Consider the following 27751-nt stretch of genomic DNA (forward strand, 5'->3'; position numbering starts at 1 on the left):
TTCTGAAGCTGAGCTGCAGCCTATAATATTCAAGGAGACAAACAAATGTACTTTGCTATTCTGTCCCTATTAATTGAGCTTTTCACTTTCTGAGAAGAGAAGATGTATGATTAAACCCAGGCGGCTTTTAGGGAAGCACTTCTGTTGTTGGGTTATGCAATGGAGGAGTAGCCAGCAGTTGAAGCTTACATTTTTCTGCTTCGATAGAGCGTCTGTCTGGGTGGAAAGGTACATTTTGAAAGTGCCATGCTTAGATTCATAAGGATGTCTAAGTGCCATGCTTAGATTCATAAGGATGTCTAAGATTATATATTATATTATATTAAATGATATGCAAACAGCTGTTGCAAACAAGACACTGGTTTGACATGGGAGAAATATGGTAAGAATGTTTATTTCTCTGTCCATTCTTCCCTGAAATTTCTATTTCATTATCCACCTTCTTTAGAGACTGTTTCAGCCCAACATATTATTTTGATTGCAAGCAGTTTTTCCCCAATCAACGCACACAGAACTATAAATAAACAAATGTAATAGAGACATTGGTGATTTTATCAATGTAATCAGATTGAAAATATTAGGCTGTGTTATTGACATTGTACTGATTATTTAGCCTACTATTTGTAGCATAGGCAGATGGATTGGGCTGCTATTATGTTCTGTTCCTCCAATTGGCCAAGGCCAAACCTACTGCCGACCTCTGCTTACATAGTTTAGCGAGGATAGGAGGGGGGCGGCAGTTTTTTTTGTCTTGCCTAGGGCGGCAGAACTTCCAGGGCCGGCCCTGAAGTGGTCAATACACCTGGGTAAAATAAAGTTGTGTTTTGGAGGAAGCAGACGAAGAGCTAGGAGAAACAGATTGGTGAAGGGGGAGAGAGCTTGATAGTGGGGTAATTACTGCTGCTAGCTAACTTTTGATGTTAACAATGTGGCCGTCAAACATTGGACTCGTATGCTAGCTACATTTAATTTAGTTATATTGTTGGCTGTCGTGAGAGAAATTCATCTATCTAGAACAACTTACGAGGTAAGCTGATTTTACACTACCTTCACATCACACTAGCTGTGTGGTTATTTGCTGTGCTAACCAAATGTAGCCAACACCATCAGAGCAAATGGATAATAAACATAATAAATCGTGAAATAAACGTTGTCTGATGATTTTGTTTAGTGGATATGGTAGCAAGTTCAGTTTTCTGGTTGGATCAAGAAACACAAACATGTTATTTTTTGCAAGCCAACTAACTTGCAGCGCTGGATGTTTACTGGGGAACCTCTTGGTTGCGTGTGCATATAGAATGTGTTATTGTTTTGACAGTTGAAAAGGTCTATAGACTAGACTAAACACTAGACTATTGACTAGAGATTAGACACTATAGAGTAGACAGTAGAGGGAGGGGCAGGGCTCTTACTTGCTGGCGAGGCCTCCCCCTGGTGGCAGGTTGGGGATGCTCTCTGAGGACAGGTTTCTCATGACCGTCACCAGGTCTGGAATACCATCCTCTCCCGCCTTCTCTATGATCTCTGAAAGGGGGAGAGAGACAGAGAGGGGGAGAGAGAGAGAGAGGTGGAGACAGAGGGAGACAGAGAGAGAGACAGAGGGAGACAGAGAGAGAGACAGAGGGAGACAGAGAGAGAGGGAGACAGAGAGAGAGAGGTGGAGACAGAGGGAGAGAGAGAGAGAGAGAGACAGAGAGAGAGGTGGAGACAGAGAGAGAGAGGTGGAGAAGGGGGAGAGAGAGGTGGAGAGAGGGAGAGAGAGGTGGAGACAGATGGAGAGAGAGATGGAGACAGAGGGAGAGAGAGGTGGAGACAGAGAGAGACAGAGAGAGGTGGAGACAGAGAGAGGTGGAGACAGAGAGAGGTGGAGACAGAGAGAGGTGGAGACAGACAGAGAGACAGAGAGAGGTGGAGACAGAGAGAGACAGAGAGGTGGAGACAGAGGGAGAGAGAGAGGTGGAGACAGAGGGAGAGAGAGAGGTAGAGAGAGAGAGAGAGAGGTAGAGAGAGAGAGAGAGAGACAGAGAGAGAGAGTGAGAGAGAGAGGTGGAGACAGAGGGAGAGAGAGAGAAAGGTGGAGACAGAGGGAGAGAGACAGAGAGGTGGAGACAGAGACAGAGAGAGAGGGGTGGACAGAGGGAGACAGAAGGGTGGAGACAGAGGCGTGGAGAGAGAGAGGGGTGGAGACAGAGGGAGAGAGAGAGAGGTGGAGACAGAGGGAGAGAGAGAGAGGTGGAGACAGGGAGAGAGAGAGAGAGAGAGAGAGGTGGAGACAGAGGGAGAGGGAGAGAGAGGTGGAGACAAAGAGAGATAGGGAGGTGGAGACAGAGGGAGAGAGAGAGAGAGGTGGAGACAGTGAGAGAGAGAGAGATAGGTGGAGACAGTGAGAGAGAGGTGGAGACAGGGGGAGAGAGGTGGAGACAGGGGGAGAGAGGTGGAGACAGGGGGAGAGAGGTGGAGACAGGGGGAGAGAGGTGGAGACAGGGAGAGAGAGAGGTGGAGACAGGGAGAGAGAGAGAGGTGGAGACAGAGAGAGAGAGGTGGAGACAGAGAGAGAGAGGTGGAGACAGAGGGGAGAAAGAGAGAGAGTTGGAGACATATGAGAGAGAGAGAGAGAGAGAGGGAGGTGGAGACAAAGAGAGACAGAGAGAGAGAGAGGTGGAGACAAAAGAGAGAGGTGGAGACAGAGGGAGAGAGGTGGAGACAGGGAGAGAGAGAGAGGTGGAGACAGATGAGAGAGAGAGAGAGGTGGAGACAGATGAGAGAGAGAGAGAGGTGGAGACAGATGAGAGAGAGAGAGAGGTGGAGACAGATGAGAGAGAGAGAGAGAGAGAGAGGTGGAGACAGATGAGAGAGAGAGAGAGAGAGGTGGAGACAGATGAGAGAGAGAGAGAGAGAGGTGGAGACAGAGGGAGAGAGAGAGGTGGAGTCAGAGGGAGAGAGAGAGGTGGAGACACACAGAGAGAGAGAGAGAGAGAGAGAGGTGGAGACAGAGGGGAGAAAGAGAGAGAGGTGGAGACAGATAGGAAAGAGAGAGAGAGGTGGAGACAGAGGAGAGAGAGGTGGAGACAGAGGAGAGAGAGAAGGAGACAGAGGAGAGAGAGAGAGAGGTGGAGACAGAGGAGAGAGAGAGAAAGAGAGAGAGGTGGAGACAGAGAGAGAGGGGTGGAGACAGAGAAAGAGAGAGGTGAGACAGAGAAAGAGAGGTGGAGACAGAGGGAGGGAGAGAGAGGGGTGGAGACAGAGGAGAGAGAGGTGGAGACAGAGGAGAGAGAGAGAGAGAAAGGTGGAGCAGAGAGAAAGGTGGAGACAGAGGGAGAGAGAGAGAGAAAGGTGGAGCAGAGAGAAAGGTGGAGACAGAGGGAGAGAGAGAGAGGTGGAGACAGAGGGAGAGAGAGAGAGAGAGGTGGAGACAGAGGGGAGAAAGAGAGAGAGGTGGAGACAGAGGGGAGAGAGAGAGAGAGAGAGGTGGAGACCGAGGAGAGAGAGAGAGGTGGAGACAGAGAGAGAGAGAGAGGGGTGGAGACAGAGAAAGAGAGAGGTGGAGACAGGGAGAGAGAGAGGTGGAGACAGGGAGAGAGGTGGAGACAGAGGGAGAGAGAGAGAGGTGGAGACAGAGGGAGAGCGAGAGAGGTGGAGACAGAGACAGAGGAAGAGAGGTGGAGACAGAGGGAGAGAGAGAGAGAGAGGTGGAGACAGAGGGAGAGAGAGAGAGGTGGAGACAGAGGGAGAGCGAGAGAGGTGGAGACAGGGAGAGAGAGAAAGAGGTGGAGACAGGGAGAGAGAGAGAGAGGTGGAGACAGGGAGAGAGAGGTGGAGACAGAGGGAGAGAGAGAGAGAGAGAGAGGTGGAGACAGAGGGAGAGAGAGAAAGAGGTGGAGACAGAGGGAGACAGAAGGGTGGAGACAGAGGGAGACAGAAGGGGATGAGAATTGATGGGATTAATTCAAAGGTTAAATGTTGCTACATAAAACCACAACTGCTGTGAGACAAGTGAGTCTGGGAAAATGTTCAGTGTGCACGTGTTAGGGGTGGGCGATATGAACAAAAATTAATATCACAATATTTTCCACTGTCCTGACGATAACGATAGAATATCATGATATACTGTAAAAAAAAATTTTTTACATTTTATGAGCCCTTCAAAGTTAATAAATGACTAAATATTGCTTTTAACCTTATAGAAACAGAAAGGGGGCATTGCACATTTTTTAAAAGTATTATTTGTTTTACTTCTGTGGTAAACCTGTGCAAACAAAGGTATATGAGTTAAATAAATATGAAGTAACATTTTCTAAAAAAAATATTGAAAGTACTCAGGATGTAAACTTTTTCCTACCAAATATAAGAAGTGCAGTCTTTTTTCAGCATAACAACAGTCATTATGAATTTAAGTTGTAAACCTTTTCAAATTAACTTCAAGCATTAACCAGACAGTCTGTGTTTCTCAGTTCAGCATGTAACAATTCACTGCCTCCCTCTTCACAAGTCCCGTGCCAGGAACACCAGCCTATTGACAGTTTCTGGCTTCAAAGTTGCCCTGTTGCCATGTGTCTCTCAGAGGGTGAACTTGTGGCAGGGATGCATAAGTATTTCTTTGTCAGACAACTCAATTGTGGGAAGTTGGATGCGTGAACTTGCCACCACTCCAAAGGATCAGCCTCACTGTCTGCTGCCATCATCAGAGTGTAACTGTCCAGCTCTTGCTCGATGACCTGTCTCTGGGTTCTTAAGGCAGGTGCACTACTGGTTTTCTTAAAGAAGCTCCCAAGGCTCTTCTTGGACTTCTTTGCTGATTGTGGAGCAGTGGCAGCTTATTTTTCTCTCTCATTCTGGTCCTCTTCAAAAGAGAAGTCTCCCACGGCTGTGTTCCCTACCAGGAGGGCTTCTGTCTCAGAGGCAGCTCTCACCTTCACCTCCACCTCCACCAGCTTCTCAGCGGTCATGTAGGTGGTCTTGAACCTTGGCTCCAGAAAGGTAGCCATGGTGAGCAGCTCATCTGTTTCAGGGTCGGTGTATTTCTCATTCAAGTAATTGAGGACCTTCATCTTAATCTCTCCGGTCAGTTTGGCTTCGCCTTCATTTGATTTCAGAACATCCGTCTTGAACAAATGGAGGACCGGCTTCAGATAGGAAACACTCACGTATGTCTCTCCTGACAGGGCATCTGTGAAATCCTGGAGGGGCTTAAGTGCTGTCGTGATCGATTCAAAGACCTCAATGTCTTGTCAGGAGGGTGCAAGGTGCCGTGTTTTTTTGTCTGCTGCCAGGACTTGTGTGATGGCCTTTTCCTGCTCCAGGACTCTTTCCATCATCTGCAGTCGAGATCCCCACCTTGTCGGGGATTCCGTGATGAGCTTGTGGAGGGGCAGGCTCAGTTTATCCTGTGCACTTGTCAGGGCTTTCTGCTTCTTCCAACTATAGGAAAATGTGCTGACCACTTTCTTGCACACTCATGTGGCCCGGGAAACCCGAGGTTCGTTTTGGACACTCCTCTCTGAAAAATAAAAACGTGAAAAAGAATTACATATGAATCACAATTATTCAATAGAAATAACATCGCATCTGCTGTAATTACAACAATTTACTGCATGGACACTGGACATGATTACACATTTAATCCATCTATAGATTTACAAACAACTGTTGATTAAGAGAGCTATGTTGCTTTAGAAAACGGGATCATTTATTGGAGTAGGCTATTTATTATTGAAAGAGAGAGGATAGATTCATATATTGAAACCATAGGCTAATGTATCAATTATAAATAAAAGCAATGTAATCCATGTAATGTTCGGATATTGCACACATTTACAAATATTCTAGATTTGCATAGCTGTATATATCCGGCTTAACGTATAAGAAGGATCAGGCAGTGTAGTCAGCTCTAACTTTAAACAGAGGAGATAAGGAATAGAACAGTTATTCTGCATTTTATGTTGTTTTTAAGTGAGGTTATTTTTCTACCTAGCTCTCTGTGTTTTGGACGTTGAAACTTACCAATAGCAATGTGTAGCCTGTGTCCGAAACGCCCTAGTCTTGTCCATTTGTTCAGCTCCAATGCTTTGACCATGTTCGATCCGCTGTCGGTAGTCATACATACTTGACGCAACTCTTTCAAGCCGCAGGATGAAAGTGCCTCCCTCAGCCCAGCTGCAATTATTTATCCGGTGTGGTCATCTGGGAAATAAGAGGTCTGAAGGGATTTGCTTTGCAGCTTCCAGTTGTCGTCAACGTAATGAATCGTGAGGCTAATGTATGGCTGTGGTCCGGCTTGACCATAAGTCGGCAGTGGTAGAGAAGAATGCAGCGTTACGGATTTCGTTGGCAACTCTGTCCCGACATTCTGTGTAGAGTTCTGGCAGACATGTTTTGCTGAAGTATTTACGGCTCGGGATCTCGTATCTTGGGTCTAGAGTTCAAATCAACTTTCTGAAACAGTCTTTCTCCACAGTTTGAATTGGTTCCATGTCTTTCGCTATGTGATACGTAATTGTTATCTCATTCCACTTCGTTATCTCATTCCACTTCTTGCTCTTCTTGTCATAGGGAGTACCACTAACGAATGATGCATTGGGTGATAGCTGAGTGCGGGTCTGGCTTGAAGATGTCTTGAAAGTACTCAGGCTGCTTCGGGGGTTTGTTGCACGCATTCAGGTAGACTCTTCATATTCGCACACATGCAGGGTTTTCAGGTGGTGAAAAAGATTGCTGGTGTTTCCACCTTTGGCTAGCACAATGCGTAGACACAATTTACACAGTACTGTTTGTTGGTCGAGGTCGGATATCTTAAAGCCAAACCAGCTCCAAACAACAGAGGCCCCCATTTTTCGAACCAATTCTTCGTTGTCCTGCAAATCATCCTCAATAGTGTTATTTTACTTGTCTTCAGTCATCCTCAATGCTTGATTTTCTGACACTTTTGCTAACAAAAGGAGTTTACTTCACTTTTTTCCATACATTCATTTATCATGATCAAATCAAATTTAATTTTTTCACATACACATGTTTAGCAGATGTTATTGCGGGTGTAGCGAAATGCTTGTGCTTCTAGCTCTGACAGTGCAGTAATATCTAACAAGTAATATGTAACAATTTCACAACATATACCCAATACACACAAATCTAGTAAGGAATGGAATTTATGAATATATTCATATATGGACAAGCAATGACAGAGCGGCATGGCCTAAGATACAGTAGAATATTATAGAATAGAATACAGTATATACATATGAGATGAGTAGTGCAAGACATGTAAACATTATTAAAGTGATTAGTGTTCCATTTCTTAAAGTGGCCAGTGATTTCAAAAGGCAGCAGCAGCCTCTAATGTGCTAGTGGCGGCTATTTAACAGTCTGATGGCCTTGAGATAGAAGCTGTTTTTAATTCTCTCGGTCCCAGCTTTGATGCACCTGTACTGACCTTGCCTTCTGAATGATAGCGGGATGTACAGGCAGTGGCTCGGGTAGTTGAAGTCCTTGATGATCTTTATGGCCTTCCTGTGACATCGGGTGCTGTAGGTGTCTAGGAGGGCGGGTAGCTTGCCCCCGGTAATGCATTCGACAGACAGCACCACCCTCTGGAGAGCCCTGCGGTTGCGGGCGGTGCAGTTGCCATACCAGGCGGTGATACAGCCCGACAGGATGCTCTGAATTGTGCAGCTGTAAAAGTTTGTGAGGTTTTTAGGTGCCAAGCCAAATTTCTTCAGCCTCCTGAGGTTGAAGAGGCTTCGTTGCGCCTTCTTCACCACACTGTCTGCGTGGGTGGACCATTTTAGTTTGTCAGTGATGTGTACGCCAAGGAACTTGAAGCTTTCCACCTTCTCCACTGCAGTCCCGTCAATGTGGATAGGGGGGTGCACCCTCTGCTCTTTCCTGAAGTCCACGATCATCTCCTTTGTTTTGTTGACGTTGAGTGAGAGGTTATTTTCCTGGCACCACACACCCAGAGCCCTCATCTCCTCCCTGTAGGTGGTCTCGTCATTGTTGGTAATCAAGCCTACTACTGTTGTGTCGTCTGCAAACTTGATGATTGAGTTTGCGTGGTTGGCCACGCAGTCATGGGTGAACAGGGAGTACAGGAGGGGGCTGAGCACGCACCCTTGTGGGGTCCCAGTGTTGAGGATCAGCATGTTGTTGATGTTGTTTCCTACCTTCACCACTTTGGGGCAGCCCGTCAGGAAGTCCAGGACGCAGTTACACAGGGCGGGGTCCAGACCCAGGGCCTCAAGCTTAATGATGAGCTTGGAGGGTACTATGGTGTTGAATGCTGAGCTATAGTCAATGAACAGCATTCTTACATAGGTATTCCTCTTGTCCAGATGGGATAGGGCAGTGTGCAGTGTGATGGCAATTGCATCGTCTGTGGATCTATTGGGGGCAGTAAGCAAATTGAAGTGGGTCTAGAGTGACAGGTAAGGTAGAGGTGATATGATCCTTGACTAGTCTCTCAAAGCACTTCATAATGACAGAGGTGAGTGCTACAGGGAGATAGTCAATTAGTTCAGTTACCTTTGCTTTCTTGGGTACAGGAACAATGGTGGCCATCTTGAATTGAATATGTCCGTAAACACACCAGCTAGCTGGTCTGCGCATGCTCTGAGAACGCGGCTAGGGATGCTGTCTGGGCCGGCAGCCTTGCGGGGGTTAACATGCTTAAATGTCTTACTCACGTCAACCACGGAGAAGGAGAGGCCACAGTCCTTGGTAGTGGGCCTCGTTGGTGGCACTGTGTTATCCTCAAAGCAGGTGGAGAAGGTGTTTAGCTTGTCTGGAAGCGAGACGTCGGCGATGTGGCTGGTTTTCCTTTTGTAGTCTGTGATTGTCTGTAGACGCTGCCACATACGTCTCATGTCTGAGCCTTTGAATTGCGACTCCACTTTGTCTCTATACTGATGTTTTACCAGCAAAATCCATATCATGGCACAACGTCATACCGGTATTCACATTCATACCGGTATACCGCTCACCCAATACATTATCAATTACAAATCTTAGAATCAACTACTAAAGACTACCAGAACCCACTGGATTCTCCAATTACATTGAATGAACTACAGGACAAAATACAAACCCTCCAACCCAAAAAGGCCTGTGGTGTTTATGGTATCCTACATGGAATGATAAAATATACAGACCACAAATTCCAATTGGCTATACTTAAAATCATCCTTAGCTCTGGCATCTTACCCAATATTTGTAACCAAGGACTGATAACCCCAATCCACAAAAGTGGAGACAAATTTGACCCCAACAGCAACCTTGGGAAAATCCTCTGCATTATCATTAACAGCAGACTTGTGCACTTCTTCAGTGAAAACAATGTACTGAGCAAATGTCAAATTGGCTTTTAACAGATTACCGTACGACAGACCACATATTCACCCTGCACACCCTAATTGACAAACAAACAAACCAACACAAAGGAAAAGTCTTCTCATGCTATGTTGACTTTAAAAAAGCATTTGACTCAATTTGGCATGAGGGTACGACATTATAAAATCCACACACAAGTGTGCAGTTAAAATGGGCAAAAAACACACACATTTATTTCCACAGGGCCGTGAGGTGAGACAGGGATGCAGCTTAAGCCCCACCCTCTTCAACACACACACATATATATATATATATACCTATCTCAGCGAGAGCACTAGAACAGTCTGCAGCACCCGGCCTCACCCTACTAGAATCTGAAGTCAAATGTCTACTGTTTGCTGATGATCTGGTGCTTCTGTCCCTAACCAAGGAGGGCCTACAGCAGCACCTAGATCTTCTGCACAGATTCTGTCAGACCTGGGCCCTGACAGTAAATCTCAATGAGACAAAAATAATGGTGTTCCAAAAAAGGTCCAGTTGCCAGGACCACAAATACAAATTCCATCTAGACACCATCTAGACACCTGTCTGCTGCCTTTGATACTGTGAACCATCAGATCCTCCTCTCCACCCTCTCCGAGCTGGGCATCTCCGGCGCGGCTCACTCCTGGATTGCGTCCTACCTGACCGGTCGCTCCTACCAAGTGGCGTGGCGAGAAGCTGTCTCCGCACCACGTGCTCTCACCACTGGTGTCCCCCAGGGCTCAGTTCTAGGCCCTCTCCTTTTCTCCCTATACACCAAGTCACTTGGCTCTGTCATATCCTCACATGGCCTGTCCTATCATTGCTACGCTGACGATACACAACTAATCTTCTCCTTTCCCCCTTCTGATAACCAGGTGGCGAATCGCATCTCTGCATGTCTGGCAGACATATCAGTATGGATGACGGATCACCACCTCAAGCTGAACCCTGGCAAGACGGAGCTGCTCTTCCTCCCGGGGAAGGACTGCCCGTTCCATGATCTCGCCATCACGGTTGACAACTCCGCTGTGTCCTCCTCCCAGAGTGCGAAGAGCCTAGGCGTGACCCTGGACAACACCCTGTCGTTCTCCGCCAACATCAAGGCGGTGACCCGCTCCTGCAGGTTCATGCTCTACAACATTCGGAGAGTACGACCCTGCCTTACACAGGAAGCGGCACAGGTCCTAATCCAGGCACTTGTCATCTCCCGTCTGGACTACTGCAACTCGCTGTTGGCTGGCCTCCCTGCCTGTGCCATTAAACCCCTACAACTCATCCAGAATGCCGCAGCCCGTCTGGTGTTCAACCTTCCCAAGTTCTTTCACGTCACCCCCCTCCTCCGCACACTCCACTGGCTTCCAGTTGAAGCTCTCATCCGCTACAAGACCATGGTGCTTGCCTATGGAGCAGTGAGGGGAACGGCACCTCTATACCTTCAGGCTCTGATCAGTCCCTACACCCAAACGAGGGCATTGCGTTCATCCACCTCTGGCCTGCTGGCTCCCCTTCCTCTGCGGAAGCATAGCTCCCGCTCAGCCCAGTCAAAACTGTTCGCTGCTCTGGCACCCCAATGGTGGAACAAGCTCCCTCACGACGCCAGGACAGCGGAGTCACTCACCACCTTCCGGAGACATTTGAAACCCCACCTCTTTAAGGAATACCTGGGATAGGATAAAGTGTTCCTTCTAACCCCCCCCCCCCCCCCAAATTGTAAAGTGGTTATCCCACTGGCTATAGGGTGAACGCACCAATTTGTGAGTCGCTCTGGCTAAGAGCGTCTGCTAAATGACGTTAATGTGCCCTTGAGCAAGGCACTTAACCCTAATTGCTCCTGTAAGTCGCTCTGGATAAGAGCGTCTGCTAAATGACTAAAATGTAAAATGTAATGTAAATGTTGCACTAGAGCACACAAAAAAACTATACATACCTCGGCCTAAACATCAGCAACACAGGTAACTTCCACAAAGCTGTGAATGATCTGAGAGACAAGGCAAGAAGGGCCTTCTATGCATTCAAAAGGAACATAAAATTTTACATACCAATTAGGATCTGGCTAAAAATACTTGAATCAGTTATAGAACCCATTGCCCTTTATGGTTGTGAGGTCTGGCGTCCGGTCACCAACCAATAATTCACAAAATGGGACAAACACCAAATTGAGACTCTGTGTACAATGAAAAACACAAAATAATGCATGCAGAGCAGAATTAGGCCGATACCCGCTAATGATCAAAATCCCGAAAAGAGACGTTAAATTCTACAACCACCTAAAAGGAAGCGATTCCCAAACCTTCCATAACAAAGCCATCACCTACAGAGAGATTAACCTGGAGAAGAGACCCCTAAGCAAGCTGGTCCTGGGGCTCTGTTCACAAACAGACCCCACAGAGCCCCAGCACAACAACACAATTAGACCCAACCAAATCATGAGAAAACAAAGAGAATTACTTGACACATTGGAAAGAATTAACAGAAAAACAGATCAAACTAGAATGCCATTTGGCCTTAAACAGAGAGTACACAGTGGCAGAATATCTGACCACTGTTACTGACCCAAAATTAAGGAAAGCTTTGACTATGTACAGACTCAGTGAGCATAGCCTTGCTATTGAGAAAGGCCGCCGTAGGCAGACCTGGCTCTCAAGAGAAGACAGGCTATGTGCACACTGCCCACAAAATGAGGTGGAAACTGAGCTGCACTTCCTAACCTCCTGCCAAATGTATGACCATATTAGAGACACATATTTCCCTCAGATTACAGAGATCCACAAAGAATTCGAAAACAAATCCAATTTTGATAAACTCCCATATCTATTGAGTGAAATACCACACAGTGTGCCATCACAGCAGCAATATTTGTGACCTGTTGCCACAAGAAAAGGGCAACCAGTGAAGAACAAAGACCATTGTAAATACAACCCATATTTATGTTGATTTATTTTCCCTTTTGTACTTGAACTATTTGCACATCGTTACAACACTGTATATAGACATAATATGACATTTGAAATGTTTCTATTATTTTGGAACTTGTGTGAGTGTAATATTTACTGTTCACTTTTTATTGTTTATTTCACTTCTGTTTATCCATTTCATTTGCTTTGGCAATGTAACCATATGATTCCCATGACAATAAAGCCCTTTGAATTGAAATTCAATTGAGAGAGAGAGTGCGAGAGAGAATCTGAAACAGGGTAAAGAGGCGGAATGTGACAGAGACAGGAGGAGAAGGGAGACAGAGACTGTTGGAAGAGAAGCAGAGGGTGAAGAAGGAGAGGAAGAGGGAGAATGTGGGTCAGGACATGAATGTGCTTCAGTGGGAGTTGATAGGCCAGCTGGAGCTCTAGCAACCACCAGTCAGGCAGTCAGTCAGGCAGCCTACCGGTCTGTGTCTGGGTACTAGGTGGGGTATACCCAGCTGTTTAGAAAGTGGGATGGATTGGAGGGGTGTCCCAGAAGGGAGTGTAATACATTTAGACTGGGGCTGTGCTCCATCAGCGGGAGGGAATGAATGCACACTTGGAGAGAAGGGTACTAGAGAATGGGACTGCAGCCTGGATGAAGACAACAGGATGGAGGGGAAGAGTCATGTGTACAGTCATTCTCACCTTCCACACGAGACTCCAGGAACATATCCAGCTCTGTATCTTTCTTCACCGCCTCCTCTGACACTTTAGGGCAGTTTGGCAAACACACCAACACAACACTCATGTTATCCCGACTTCCCTGTAGCGGAGGGAGGAGAGAGGGATGAAGAGAGTCATTACATGTGTTAACTCTGACCCTAAAGTAAGAAAGAGAGCTTCCTTTATAACTGCACCAAACACGCACCTCCATCCTTAACATTTCTACATGCTAAAACACACACACACAGACTAGCAGTCTTGCCTCACTGTACCTTGTGCAGGCAGGTGTCCAGCACCTGGTTGCAGACCTTCTCCAGGTCCTGAGACACCTCCAGACGGGACTTGACAAACTCGCACAGCTCCTCGTTGCTCATCACGTCCCAGATACCGTCGCAGGCCAGCACCACAAACTCATCCTCCGGGGACCTCTCGATCTCAAACACCTCGGGTTCTGGGGACACCAGCTGCTCCGTGGCGCCCTTCCCATCCACACACTTGTAGTCGTAGTCTCCCAGGGCCCGGGACACGGCCAGGGAACCATTCACCCTCTGAATCATTACCGAGCCACCTGCGTTCTGGATCCTCTCCTTCTCCCGTGGGTTGCAGGGCTTGTGGTCCAGCGTGGAGAAGCAGACGTGCGTGTTGCGGTAGAGCACGGCCCGTGAGTCACCACAGTTGATGAAGTAGAGGTGCTCTGGCGAGAGCAGCACGGCCACGGCCGTCGAGCCACTGCGGTCCATGCCATTACGCAGGTCAGAGAAGTTCCTCATGTGCTCGTCGATCTTCAGGAAGCCGGTGCGGATTCCCGTCTTGACCGTCTCCACAGCGGGGGCTGGGGTGACACCCTCAGGGCCCGGGGGACCCATGCTGTGGGTGATGATGTGCCCCAGCAGGTGTTTAGAGGCGTAGTTAGCCACGCGGGAGCCGGCGTGGCCGTCGTAGACAGCGAAGAAGGACCAGTCATGCAGGCCCTGGGGTAGACCCACCGTGGCAGTGTGGGCGTCCTCCATCTCCACCCGCCAGCCCTGCATGCTGCTCAGGCCATAACGGAGACCATTGCCCTCGCCGTGGGCATTGTGCTTCTCAGTCTTGGGCTTGTCCAGGAACGCCCCCATGGCTTCGGCCACCACCTGGCGATAGGAGGAAGGGAATGAGGAGAGAAGATCAGGAGACTGGTTAGAGCATGCAAAAATAGAAACACCTCATTCATTCCACTTGTGAGATGGGCCAAACAGAGCAGCTGAAAACACAACATACTGTATTCAAGTAATGTTGATAAAAGTTTTGGCAACAACAAGTGAAAGACTAAAGCAGCACTATAGGGGTCAACACAGGGTTTGTTTCCTGATGCCTCCCACATTGCATCTGCTGCTGTGTCTATGGAGAATGTGAATCAACCAACGACTAAACCCACGCAATGAGATAGTTGTCTTGGATGCCAGACTGCATTCAGTATTGAAGATAAAAATTAATGTGGAGAGGTCTGAAATTTACTGCTCTTATCATGTAGAAAATCTGCTTTCTAGCTCTGAGAGTTTGAGACATTTCTAAGAGAAGCACCCACCAGACTGTGAGGGAGACAGGGGAGGGGAGAACAGTGTGTCAAATCTAATTGAGTAATAAACTTCAAATAGAAATTCAGCACTTTTCAACTCCTCAACTGATTACCCTATGGAGTATTAGTATTCTATATGGTGTTCTGTTGGTTGGGCAGTGTTAGTATTCAGCTGGCTGGGCAGTGTTAGTATTCAGCTGGCTGGGCAGTGTTAGTATTCAGCTGGCTGGGCAGTGTTAGTATTCAGCTGGCTGGGCAGTGTTAGTATTCAGCTGGCTGGGCAGTGTTAGTATTCAGCTGGCTGGGCAGTGTTAGTATTCAGCTGGCTGGGCAGTGTTAGTATTCTGTATGGTGTTCCATTGGCTGGGTGGGTATGGGGGGGTAGTAGCTGAGACTGAAGCCATTGTAGGTCTCGCTGTAACAAAGATTAAACCTCTCACCCAGCGGGATGACAGGATTTTCTCTACTCAGACGACTTGGCTCTTAAAGCTCTGCTAGGGAAAACACATTTCTAATGAAATCGTGCTGCCAGATTACAATGAGGTTCATGGTAAATTAACATTGCTTTTGCACTATGAAAATGTCTCCTTTAGTGTTTTAATGGTGGGCAGACTGCAAGCAGGGCAGGCCCCTGGATGTCTGTGAAGCCTGGGGCTTGAGTGGACAGAGCTGTCTAGCTTTGAGAGGCCAAAGACGGCCATCTGGTTTCACAACAGCTAACAGAGTAGGCTAGATGGAATACCTAACCAGCATGATTGCAGCAACAATCACCTGGCTGGCCAGGCATAATGATGATGTTCCAGGTGATTTATGATATATGCCATTCATAATATAGCTTATGCCAATTGAGCTGATTTCTCAAACCATCCTGTGTCAAATCCATATTAAAATACTTCGGCTGAGGACAATACCAGTATCGCAATACTGTTTAGTAATGTGGCAAATTAACAAAACACGAAGCAGATTTAACTTATTTTGGAAACCAACATCATTATGTTGTCATCCAGAGTCACATTTCTTTATTTTCCAAGCTATAGCACACTATATTTTACATACAGCAGGTTTTTAAAGGGCCAAAGAGTTTGGTCTGCTTCGTGTTTTAACTTTTGACATATTGCGATACTGGTATCGTCACAGCTCTACAAATACTTTACTGGGCGAACTAGCCTAAATCAAGGGCAAATATCGGACATGTATTTGACCATCTGTCCAGTATAGGCCTATACAGAGTTCAGGCAGTTACATAGTACCGTCATTTTCGGACTATAAGCCGCGCCTTTTTTCAAATTTTTCAACCCTGCGGCTTATATAACGGTGCGGCTAATCTATGGATTTTTACAGCTAACGGCCACTAGAAGACCTCCTAAATCTATGGATTTTACAGGTTACAGTCCACCAACTTTAACTCTATGGGCTCTATGACCGGTCCGCGCCCCCCACCTTTAAGCAGCGGGCTCCAGCAGGAAAAGCTGGAGGCCGGAAAAGAGTGAGACAGGTAGCGCGCAAAAGTAAAAGTGGAACCGAGAGTGGTACGAGAGACAGAACGAGAGACAGAACGAGAGCAAGACAGACAGACATTACGAGAGCGAGACAGTTTGTCTCTTTCCCGACAATCCCCTCTGTGCACGAACCCTTACATATGGTAATTAAACATTAAAACACCTGCGGCTTATAGTCCAGTGCGGCTTATATATGTACACATCATTCAATATCATTCAATTTAGCTGCTGCGGCTTATACTCCGGTGCGCCTTATAGTGCGGAAAATACGGTATATTCCTGTTTGCTAGAGCCCAGCTCCAGTTGTAGAGGTTAGAGGGCAGGCTGTCCCTCCCTCACACCTTTTATCCCCACACTGAAAGCACAACAGGCAGGACTAAAGTCCCGTGTAGCTCAGTTGGTAGAGCATGGCGCTTGCAACGCCAGGGTTGTGGGTTTGTTTCCCACGGGGGACCAGTATGAAAAAATCGATGCACTCACTAACTGTAAGTCGCTCTGGATAAGAGCGTCTGCTAAATGACTAAAATGTAAAGTTCTGGACATGTCTGACCACTGTAGTCCAGCGGTGAAAGCAGGTCACCCAGCACTGGCAGGGCCACTCACACCATAGTGCGGTCTGTCTGTCTGTCCAGCCAAAGTCACATTGAGGTGTGTTTTGACAACATAGCTGGGCTAAATAAAGGCCGCCCCAACGGTTAGCCAACTAGGGGTAGATGGGGAATAACCTATTTACTGGAGAGCTCCCAGGAATGAGTGGACGAAGAAGCCACATATTTTCCACTTAGCTAGGCTAGTCCTTTTCACATGGGACATTTAATTTTCTTCTGCATATGTCTGTGCACATAATGCTTATGCTGGGGGTGCTCGTTATCTCTTGATTATCATTCTGTTTGGGAGGCAACAATGTTAGAGGTGCTATTTGGGAAACAGGCCCAACTATCTAAATCCTTACATCTGAATTTGAGCACCATAGCAGTGCCTTCGATCTAAGCTTTGCCTGAATGTTCTGATCAGAAGACCAGCCAATATTTTGTGTCAAGAGTGTATCGGAGAAGTAGGCCATCCATCTATCTATCTAGCCATCCATCTTCGGCTGGACCTACATTACTGTGGGCATATAGCAGCATTTACAGGTGTAGTGTAGAGACCCATTGCTGTAAAAACATAGGGTGCTCTCCTCTCTCCATGTTAGCTAGTGATATCCAGAGACAGTCACTGGCCTACTCCAAGATTATGAATGGAGCAGCTTTAAATTCCTTTGGCCAAACCAGACCGGTAAGAACATAACACGCACCAAGCATAGTGGAGGAGGTCAGACACACTGAGACAACAGACAGCCGAGAGGTACTGAAAGGAAAACGCCACCCAAAAACTGTCTTGTGATTTGTTTCATTAGTCAATTGTTGATATAGTCCAAAAATGTTTTGCATGTCAGCAATCAATTTTTCAAGATATGTAACTATCTAAATACAGGAATCTGGCCCGTATGATGCATTTTGAACAGTATGAGGCCATTGCTTCTCTTGCTAGAACAAAAGACATTGCCTGCTGGGTACCGACCTGATACCGTCAAACCGGACATTTAGAACATGTAGAATTGGCCTGCCCCATCAGGGGCCGACAACTTGACTGAGCTAATCAGTCAGCATGGACCACCGCAGGAGGGGAGCCAAAAGGCTTGACAACAAAAAGGAGAAAGAATAATCCACCCCCTTTCCAGCAGTCCTAACTATACTGAAAAAAATCTAAACACAACATGCAACAATTTCAAAGATTTTACTGAGTTACAGTTCATAGAAGGAAATCAGTCAATTGAAATAAATAAATTAGGCACTAATCTATGGATTTCACATGACTAATTGGCAGGGGTCCACCCACTTCAGAGCCAGGTCCACCCACATGGGAGCCAGGCCTAGCCAATCAGAATGAATTTTTGCCCACAAAATGGCTTTATTACAGACAGAAACACTCCTCAGCACCCTCCGTCCCCCTCCACCACCTACTCCGACGATCTCGCAGGTGAAGAAGCCGGATGTGGAGGTCCTGGGCTGGTGTGGTTATACGTGGTCTGGGTTGTGAGGCAAGTTGGATGTACTGCCAAATTGGTCGAGAAATTAACATTCAATTCTCTGGCAACAGCTCTGGTGGACATTCCTGCAGTCAGCATGCCAATTGCACACTCCCTCAAAACTTGAGACATCTGTGGCATTGTGTTCTGTGACAAAACTGCACATTTTAGAGTGGCCTTTTGTCCCCAGCACAAGGTGCACCTGTGTACCATGCTGTTTAATCAGTTTCTTGATATGCCATACCTGTCAGGTGGATGGATCATCTTGGCAAAGGAGAATTGCTCACTAACAGGGATGTAAATAAATGTACACACAAAATTTGAGAAATAAGCTTTTTGTGCGTTTGAAAAATGTCTGGGATCTTTTATTTCAGCTCATGAAAAATGGGATTAACACTTTAGATGTTGCGTTTATATTTTTGGTCAATATAAAACAAAGCTGCATAATACATCTTGTTTTTCTGAAGCTAGTCTTTACATCTAGCTAAGGAGTTTTGTGCTTGAAGAAGCATTTTCTGTTAGGTTTGATAATGTACACTTGCTCATTGGTTAGCTAGCTACAGGCAGTCACACACTGTACACAACACTAAATGCTTCACCAAGCTAGCGGTTAGCGTTGCCATTTGTCAGTTAGCACAACATAGCTAGCTAGCTACTCAACTGACTCAACAGCTAACAGGCAGCTGCTTTATAAAAAAATGAATCCATTATAATGTTGCTAACTATGCTAGTTATCTAGTTGTGGCCATCTGGCTAGAATAAACATGGGCTTACTACAAATTCTAGCTAGCTAGCTAGCAACAACAACCACGCAGCTTGCTAGTTAGCTAACATTAGCCATCTACAAATGTAGAAGCAGGCACAAGCCAAAACATAGCTTGGCAACGGTACTGCCACCTTCTGGTCTGGAGTATTTTAACAAGGCTGAAGGCCGATCTGTGCTATGTGATGAACAAAAAATTGACTGTCGACACCCTGGGCAGAGGTGCTTAGTACGTCTCGGCTGTCAGTATCCTTGATGTCTGAGACACTCTCGGCGGAGGTGCTTAGTACATCTCGGCTGTCAGTATCCTTGATGTCTGAGGCAATGAAAACATGCCATCGGCTGCAGAAGACCTGTCATTCTACTGACATGCAGAAGAACACAAATGACATTGCATACCGAGCCTAAGCTAGGCTACTAGTTGACCCTGCGCAGTAACACACCCACTTTACTAGCCTTTTACCCTTTTTATACCAAGCAGTACAATGTGAAAAGACACTAGCCTATATGAGCTAGTACTGTTCAGGTCAGCACAATGGTGTTGAGTGGGTCGGCTAGAACCATTCTAGGCTGTCCTCTCAGTGGTCTGTCCTATGGTGTCACAGAAGGAGCAGCGTGCCTGTCTGTCTGTGCCCACCACGCCTCACTCACACCAGGCTATAAATACCACAGGGTTTGGGTTACACTCCACACTCCTGTCCCCTTCACCCAGCTTACACAGGCAGACAGGCCCAGAGACAACCAGAGGAAGACACTTCCTGCAACCTCTCCCCCCTGCAGAGCCGTGTGCCAAGGCAGACACACTAACCCTGGCGCTGGGGTACATAGGAAGGAGACTGACTGGCTTAGAAATGACATCACTGACAATGTGTAGCTCAGAGCCCTCCCTCAGCCTCCCTGTATTGCCTAACTCCAAGAGGGGTGCTCTGTGTTCTGTTTGTATAACAGCTATGACCAGTTTGTCCATAACGTCTATTTATCTTGGCTTTTCCCAGTTCTTCCAGTCCAACAGAATAACACCTGCCCCCTCACACACCTGGTCCCTGACTCCATCATCCTCTGCCCACTTTGATCACACGCTGACATTAGCATGACAGAACACTGTCTGCTGCCCCCCCAAACCGGACCTGCTCATTGCTTATGGATGTGTGAGTGCACTATTGTGAACACTTAATCCAGCCTATGTCAAGGGCAGGAAGTGAGCGACGGCGTTGTTCGTTTGAAGTGTTTTCCTTTGACGAGCATCGTGGGGACAAAACGGTTGGCCTTTACAAACCTTTGTTCCACAGCAAACACCCACTGTCTTTCATCCTCATGTTTGTCCATTTCTAGCTTGATATTTTTTTACCTGGCTGTTACAGCTATGACAAAGCCCCAAGCCCTGTTGAATCAGAGCGGTGAATGAGGTCACTAATATAGTAGACTCTCATATAGATCCCTATTACTCTCCAATCAGCCTCCGCTTGCACAGCAGGTAGACTGGATACAGTTACAAAACTAATGCAAACTGGCTGCACAGTGCTGTAAATGGCTGCAAGGCATCTTTGATGCATGTCAGCTCAAATCAGTATACTAGTACTAGCCTATAGATAGGTAAACCGGTTACCATCTCAAAAAGCAGATCATACTGTTCTGATTCAATTATTCCCATCTTGCTAAACATACAGTATGTGATATAATTGGAGTTCCCATACTACAAGATGTTTCCTCTCTCCCACACACTACTAGAGAAAACACTTGCTGAGGTCGGTGGCAGTGATGTAACCACAGGACTGCTCTAGCTCTGGGGCTGATGTCATGTGTTCCATCTCTATGGTTACTGGGCCTGGAGTGGCAGCCAAGTGGTTTCTATAGCGACCGGGAGCTCTAGCACTGCTGCACAGCAAACCCCTGACCATGCACTGTTTCTTCGCTTTAATGACAGGAGTGTTGTGGAAATAAACACTGAACACACACACTTCAGTCGTCACACTATTTCCCCTGATCCTGGTGTTTCAGTGTAAACCAGTGTATTTGAACAACCACACAAAGCATAAGGTAATAACACTTGGATTCACGTGCCACCTCCCCCAACTTACATCAGTAAGTCACCTGAATATCCATGCATTAATTACAGCACTGTTTAATTTATTTAATTGCGGCACTGCTGAGCACATTAAATTGCAATAGCTCATGCTCAGAGACATATCCCCAGGAACATTAAGAACAGCCTGCTTGGTGGGGTTTATTGTCAACAATGAGTTTTAGATTCAGTTATACCTCTTTTCCTTAGAGCAATTCATCACCAATGATTAACATGTGTTCCAAGTTCTGGACAACTTATCTACTTTCTCACTATCAATCATTCATTGAACGTTTGGGAGAAACGTTGACTGTTTAAGATCATATGTGTATCTTGAGGGTTGTGTGTGACTGCTACATTAATCAGAGGGAGCATATAGCCTACAGTTGTACGTTACATGTCAAATATTATTTGTGTGCGTTAGTGTGCGTGTCCAGTTGATTTCCTCTCCCAGTCGTCCGTCAGTCAGTCAGTGAGGGCAGGTCAGTGAGGGCAGGTCAGTCAGTCAGTCAGTGTGGGCAGGTCAGTCAGTCAGTCAGTCAGTGTGGGCAGGTCAGTCAGTCAGTCAGTGAGGGCAGGTCAGTCAGTCAGTCAGTGAGGGCAGGTCAGTGAGGGCAGGTCAGTCAGTGTGGGCAGGTCAGTCAGTCAGTCAGTGAGGGCAGGTCAGTCAGTCAGTCAGTGAGTGAGTGAGGGCAGGGTCTTGGCAGAGGGAGCAGAGCAGGCCCAGCTGCCGCTCAGCAGAGCTGTGTTCTTTGTGCACATGCCCCACTCTTTATTTTAGGAGAAATGAAAGACAAATCTGCTGGAGCAGCTGGGAGGAGAGGGCTGGGCTGGGGCAGGGTGAGCCGGACTGGGGCTGGCTACAGGAAAGGGTCCACCTGGAGGCCCTGCTGAGGGATTTGGACTGGGTCTTGGTACTTAGAAGAGCCTTCATAGGATTATAAAGTCATGATGCAAAATAAGTCTCTCCCAGTATAGGGAGAGACTTCCCTCTTCTATTCACCCTGGTCCTTTCTTTCCCGTTACCACCCCCTAACCCAAGCCTATTCATATGCCCATCACATCCCCACCAGGGTCATGCAGACCTAGGCCAATGATATTCATAAAAACCCAAGATAGTTAATTTGTGTCGTTCTCAGTGGGAGCAAATGAAGCATAGTGGGCAGATCAAGCAAGGAGGTGGGCAGAGCCAAGCACGAGCTAGCAAGATCCTATTGGCCCGTTCTAGCATATTTCTGTTAGAGAACACCTCTGTGAAGTGTGTGTGTGCAATAACGCAATTCGCCCTAACACTCACAACTTTGAAAAACTTTAGCTAAGGGTAACGTCAACAAAACTGTATTGAGATAGGGCTTTTCTTCAATGGGAAAATCAGCAGAATGTTGGCCCAGTCTCACTCTATATTGTACCACTGCCAGCCACTGGGCTTCCTCTCATCACAGGTGGGGAGAGGAAATTCCATCCGGATGCTTCAGATTTATTACAGTCGGTGAAACATCGGCCTCCTTCTTCCATCTGTACCTAGGAGTTAGCAGCCTGACAGCATCTCACTGGTGACTTGGATTCAGTTCTATACCATATCATGGGCCATGCCAGGGTAGGGCATCCATTCTAAATAGAAGATAAACACAGAGGTGATGCCAAGCAACTATCAGAGCTCCCCTCTGTCAAGCTTGCATGGCATCATCCAGGCCAGCAGTCCCATCAACACCATGTGATGTGACAGTGAGAGCATCCCACGACGGGACAGGGCCACGAGTGACCCCACCCCCTGGGGTAGGCAGGCACACAAAGGGTTCCAAGATATGGAGAGGGGCCTTATAATAACCAATGTCCGAAGTCAGGTCATACTACTGAGCTATTTTCATGATACTTATTGTAGGCTCTATAGTACATAATGGTGCAGATATTGTCCATGTCCCCAGCACAAGGTGCACCTGTGTAATGATCATGCGGTTTAAATCAGCTTCTTGATATGCCACACCTGTCAGGTGGATGGATTATCTTGGCAAAGGAGAAATGCTCACTAACAGGGATAAAGAAATCTGTGCACAGAATTTGAGCGAAATAAGCTTTTTGTGCGTCTGGAATATTTCTGGGATTTATTATTTCAGCTCATGAGACATGGAACCAACACTTTACATGTTGCGTTTATATTTTTGTTGAGTGTAGATTTGGTAATCTACTCATTGGATCCATGCAGTGCCAGATTAGCCTCTGATTAAACAGCGGCCAGCCCAAAGAGAGGGATGAATGGCACTGCTCTTCCCACGTGATGCATTGAGGTCAATGGGAGACTAGACTAACTGTAAAGGTTAGGATTGGCCCCATGGTGTCGTCAGATCAGCAGAGAAAGTAAGGAGAAGTAAAGGTGGGCAAACAGATCTAAGGGTGCATGGCATTGTTAGGGTTGTGTACTGTTAAGGCATATATTATGACAACATTTTGTGAGGGTTTTGTTCATTTTGGACTTCGGTGAAGGCTTTTTCAGCTGTTCGGGCACACCTTTTTTCGAGGCAAACCAAAGTTCAGAGCCAAAGTTTATGCCCCTTCGTCGGTGATTGGTCAACATTATGGATTCTTCAATAAAGTCTGTTGTCATTCAACGAGAGACGACTCGTTTTCATGCACGTCGTTTCATTGAGAAATACTGCACCAAACATCTTAGATGTAAAATTGCGTAACTTACAGTTGAAGTCGGAAGTTTACATACACTTAGGTTGGAGTCATTAAAACCTGTTTTTCAACCACTCCACACATTTCTTGTTAACAAACTATAGTTTTGACAAGTCGGTTAGGACATCTACTTGTGCATGACACAAGTAATTTTTCCAACAATTGTTTACCGACAGATTATTTCACTTATAATTCACTATCACAATTCCAGTGGGTCAGAAGTGTACATACACTAAGTTGACTGTGCCTTTAAACAGCTTGGAAAATTCCAGAAAATGATGTCATGGCTTTAGAAGCTTCTGATAGGCTAATTGACATCATTTGAGTCAATTGGAGGTGTACCTGTGGATGTATTTCAAGGCCTACCTTCAAACTCAGTGCATCTTTGCTTGACATCATGGGAAAATCCAAAGAAATCAGCCAAGACCTCAGAAAAAAGATTGTAGACCTCCACAAGTCTGGTTCATCCTTGGGAGCAATTTCAAAATGCCTGAAGGTACCACATTCATCTGTACAAACAATAGTACGCAAGTATAAAAACCATGGGACCACACAGCAGTCATACCGCTCAGGAAGGAGACGCGTTCTGTCTCCTAGAGCTGAACGTACTTTGGTGCGAAAAGTGCAAATCAATCCCAGAACAACAGCAAGGGACCTTGTGAAGATGCTGGAAGAAACAGGTACAAAAGTATCTATATCCACAGTAAAACGAGTCCTATATCGGCATAACCTGAAAGGCCGCTCAGCAAGGAAGAAACCACTGCTCCAAAACTGCCATAAAAAAGCCAGACTACGGTTTGCAACTGCACATGGGACAAAGATCGTACTTTTTGTAGAAATGTCCTCTGGTCTGATGAAACAAAAATAGAACTGTTTGGCCATAATGACCATCGTTATGTTTGGAGGAAAAAGGGGGATTTGCAAGACGAAGAACACCATCCCAACTGTGAAGCACGGGGGTGGCAGCATCATGCTGTGGGGGTATTTTGCTGCAGGAGGGACTGGTGCACTTCACAAAATAGATGGCATCATGAAGGAAGGAAAATTATGTGGATATATTGAAGCAACATCTCAAGACATCAGTCAGGAAGTTAAAGCTTGGTCGCAAATGGGTCTTCCAAATGGACAATGACCCCAAGCATACTTCCAAAGTTGTGGCAAAAAGGCTTAAGGACAACAAAGTCAAGGTATTGGAGTGGCCATCACAAAGCCCTGACCTCAATCCTATAGAAAAGTTGTGGGCAGAACTGAAAAAGCTGAGTTTAAATGTATTTGGCTAAGGTGTATGTAAACTTCCTACTTTTTTTATTTTATTTTTATTTCACCTTTATTTAACCAGGTAAGCCAGTTGAGAACAAGTTCTCATTTACAACTGCGACCTGGCCAAGATAAAGCAAAGCAGTGCGATAAAAACAACACAGAGTTACATATGGGGTAAAAAAAACATAAGGTCATAAAATACAACAGAAAATATATATACAGTGTGTGCAAATGTAGCAAGTTATGGAGGTAAGGCAATAAATAGGCAATAGTGCAAAATAATTACAATTAGTATTAACACTGGAATGCTAGATGTGCAAGAGATTATGTGCAAATAGAGATACTGGGGTGCAAAAGAGCAAAATAAATAACAATATAGGGATGAGGTAGTTGGGTGGGCTAATTTCAGATGGGCTGTGTACATGTGCAGTGATCAGTAAGGTGCTCTGACAACTGATGCTTAAAGTTAGTGAGGGAGATAAGAGTCTCCAGCTTCAGAGATTTTTGCAATTCGTTCCAGTCATTGGCAGCAGAGAACTGGAAGGAATGGCGGCCAAAGGAGGTGTTGGCTTTGGGAATGACCAGTGAGATATACCTGCTGGAGCGCAGACTACGGGTGGGTGCTGCTATGGTGACCAATGAGCTAAGATAAGGCGGGGATTTGCCTAGCAGTGATTTATAGATGGCCTGGAGCCAGTGGGTTTGACGATGAACATGTAGTGAGGACCAGCCAACAAGAGCGTACAGGTCACAGTGGTGGGTAGTGTATGGGGCTTTGGAGACAAAACGGATGGCACTGTGATAGACTACATCCAATTTGCTGAGTAGAGTGTTGGAGGCTATTTTGTAAATGACATCGCCGAAGTCAAGGATCGGTAGGATAGTCAGTTTTAAGAGGGCACGTTTGGCAGCATGAGTGAAGGAGGCTTTGTTGCGAAATAGGAAGCCGATTCTAGATTTAACTTTGGATTGGAGATTCTTAATGTGAGTCTGGAAGGAGAGTTTACAGTCTAACCAGACACCTAGGTATTTGTAGTTGTCCACATACTCTAGGTCAGACCCGTCGAGAGTGGTGATTCTAGTCGGGTGGGCAGGTGCCAGCAGCGTTCGATTGAAGAGCATGCATTTAGTTTTACTAGTGTTTAAGAGCAGTTGGAGGCTACTGAAGGAGTGTTGTATGGCATTGAAGCTAGTTTGGAGGTTTGTTAACACAGTGTCCAATGAAGGGCCAGATGTATACAAAATGGTGTCGTCTGCGTAGAGGTGGATCTGAGAGTCACCAGCAGCAAGAGCGACATCATTGATATACACGGAGAAAAGAGTCAGCCCAAGAATTGAACCCTGTGGCACCCCCATAGAGACTGCCATAGGTCCAGACAACAGGCCCTCCGATTTCACACATTGAACTCTATCTGAGAAGTAGTTGGTGAACCAGGTGAGGCAGTCATTTGAGAAACCAAGGCTATTTAGTCTGCCAATAAGAATGCGGTGGTTGACAGAGTCGAAAGCCTTGGCCAGGTCGATGAAGACGGCTGCACAGTACTGTCTATTATCGATCGCGGTTATAATATCGTTTAGGACCTTGAGCGTGGCTGAAGTGCACCCATGACCAGCTCGGAAACCGGATTGCATAGCGGAGAAGGTACGGTGGGATTCGAAATGGTTGGTGATCTGTTTGTTAACTTGGCTTTCAAATACTTTCGAAAGGCAGGGCAGGATGGATATAGGTCTGTAACAGTTTGGATCTAGAGTGTCACCCACTTTGAAGAGGGGGATGACCACGGCAGCTTTCCAATCTCTGGGGATCTCAGACGTTACGAAAGAGAGGTTGAACAGGCTAGTAATAGGGGTTGCGACAATTTCTGCGGCTAGTTTTAGAAAGAAAGGGTCCAGATTGTCTAGCCCAGCTGATTTGTAGGGGTCCAGATTTTGCAGCTCTTTCAGAACATCAGCTGTCTGAATTTGTGTGAAGGAGAAGCGGGGGGGGCATGGGCAAGTTGCAGCGGAGGGTGCAGAGTTGGTGGCCGGGGTAGTGGTAGCCAGGTGGAAAGCATGGCCAGCCGTAGCAAAATGTTTGTTGAAATTCTCGATTATTGTAGATTTATCGGTGGTGATAGTGTTTCCTAGCCTCAGTGCAGTGGGCAGCTGGGAGGAAGTGCTCTTATTCTCCATGGACTTTACAGTGTCCCAAAACTTTTTGGAGTTAGTGCTACAGGATGCAAATTTCTGTTTGAAAAAGTTAGCCTTTGCTTTCCTGACTGCTTGTGTATATTGGTTCCTAACTTCCCTGAAAAGTTGCATATCGCGGGGGCTATTTGATGCTAATGCAGTACGCCACAGGATGTTTTTGTGCTGGTCAAGGGCAGTCAAGTCTGAGGAGAACCAGGGGCTATATCTGTTCTTAGTTCTGTATTTTTTGAATGGGGCATGTTTATTTAAGATTGAGAGGAAATTACTTTTAAAGAACAACCAGGCATCCTCTACTGACGGAATGAGATCTATATCCATCCAGGATACCTGGGCCAGGTCAATTAGGAAGGCCTGCTCGCTAAAGTGTTTTAGGGAGCGTTTGACAGTGATGAGGGGTGGTCGTTTGACCGCAGACCCGTTACGGATGCAGGCAATAAGGCAGTGATCGCTGAGATCCTGGTTGAAGACAGCGGAGGTGTATTTAGAGGGTAAGTTAGTCAGGATGATATCTATGAGGGTACACATGTTTCCGGATTTAGGGTTGTACCTGGTAGGTTCGTTGATAATTTGTGTGAGATTGAGGGCTTCTAGTTTGGATTGTAGGATGGCCAGGGTGTTAAGCAAATACCAATTTAGGTCACCAAGCAGTACGAACTCTGAGGATAAATGGGGGGCAATCAATTCACATATGGTATCCAGGGCACAGCTGG

At 46.3% G+C, this 27751-nt stretch overlaps 1 protein-coding gene across 1 annotated transcript in view; it reads right to left on the reverse strand.

The window, feature by feature from the left end:
- The window catches only part of LOC311135847 (protein phosphatase 1B-like), a 53545-nt gene that overhangs the window by 16388 nt on the left and 9406 nt on the right, over window positions 1-27751 (reverse strand). The window contains exons 2-4 of the mRNA XM_084169875.1: window positions 13241-14098; window positions 12951-13068; window positions 1413-1524 (exon numbers count right to left, since the gene is read on the reverse strand). Coding sequence (XP_084026001.1) covers window positions 1413-1524; window positions 12951-13068; window positions 13241-14083 — 1073 coding nt within the window. The 5' untranslated portion in view covers window positions 14084-14098. The remainder of the gene's footprint in view (window positions 1-1412; window positions 1525-12950; window positions 13069-13240; window positions 14099-27751) is intronic.

This window comes from Coregonus lavaretus (assembly GCF_964263955.1).
Source record: "Coregonus lavaretus genome assembly, chromosome: 1".
NCBI lineage: Eukaryota > Metazoa > Chordata > Actinopteri > Salmoniformes > Salmonidae > Coregonus > Coregonus lavaretus.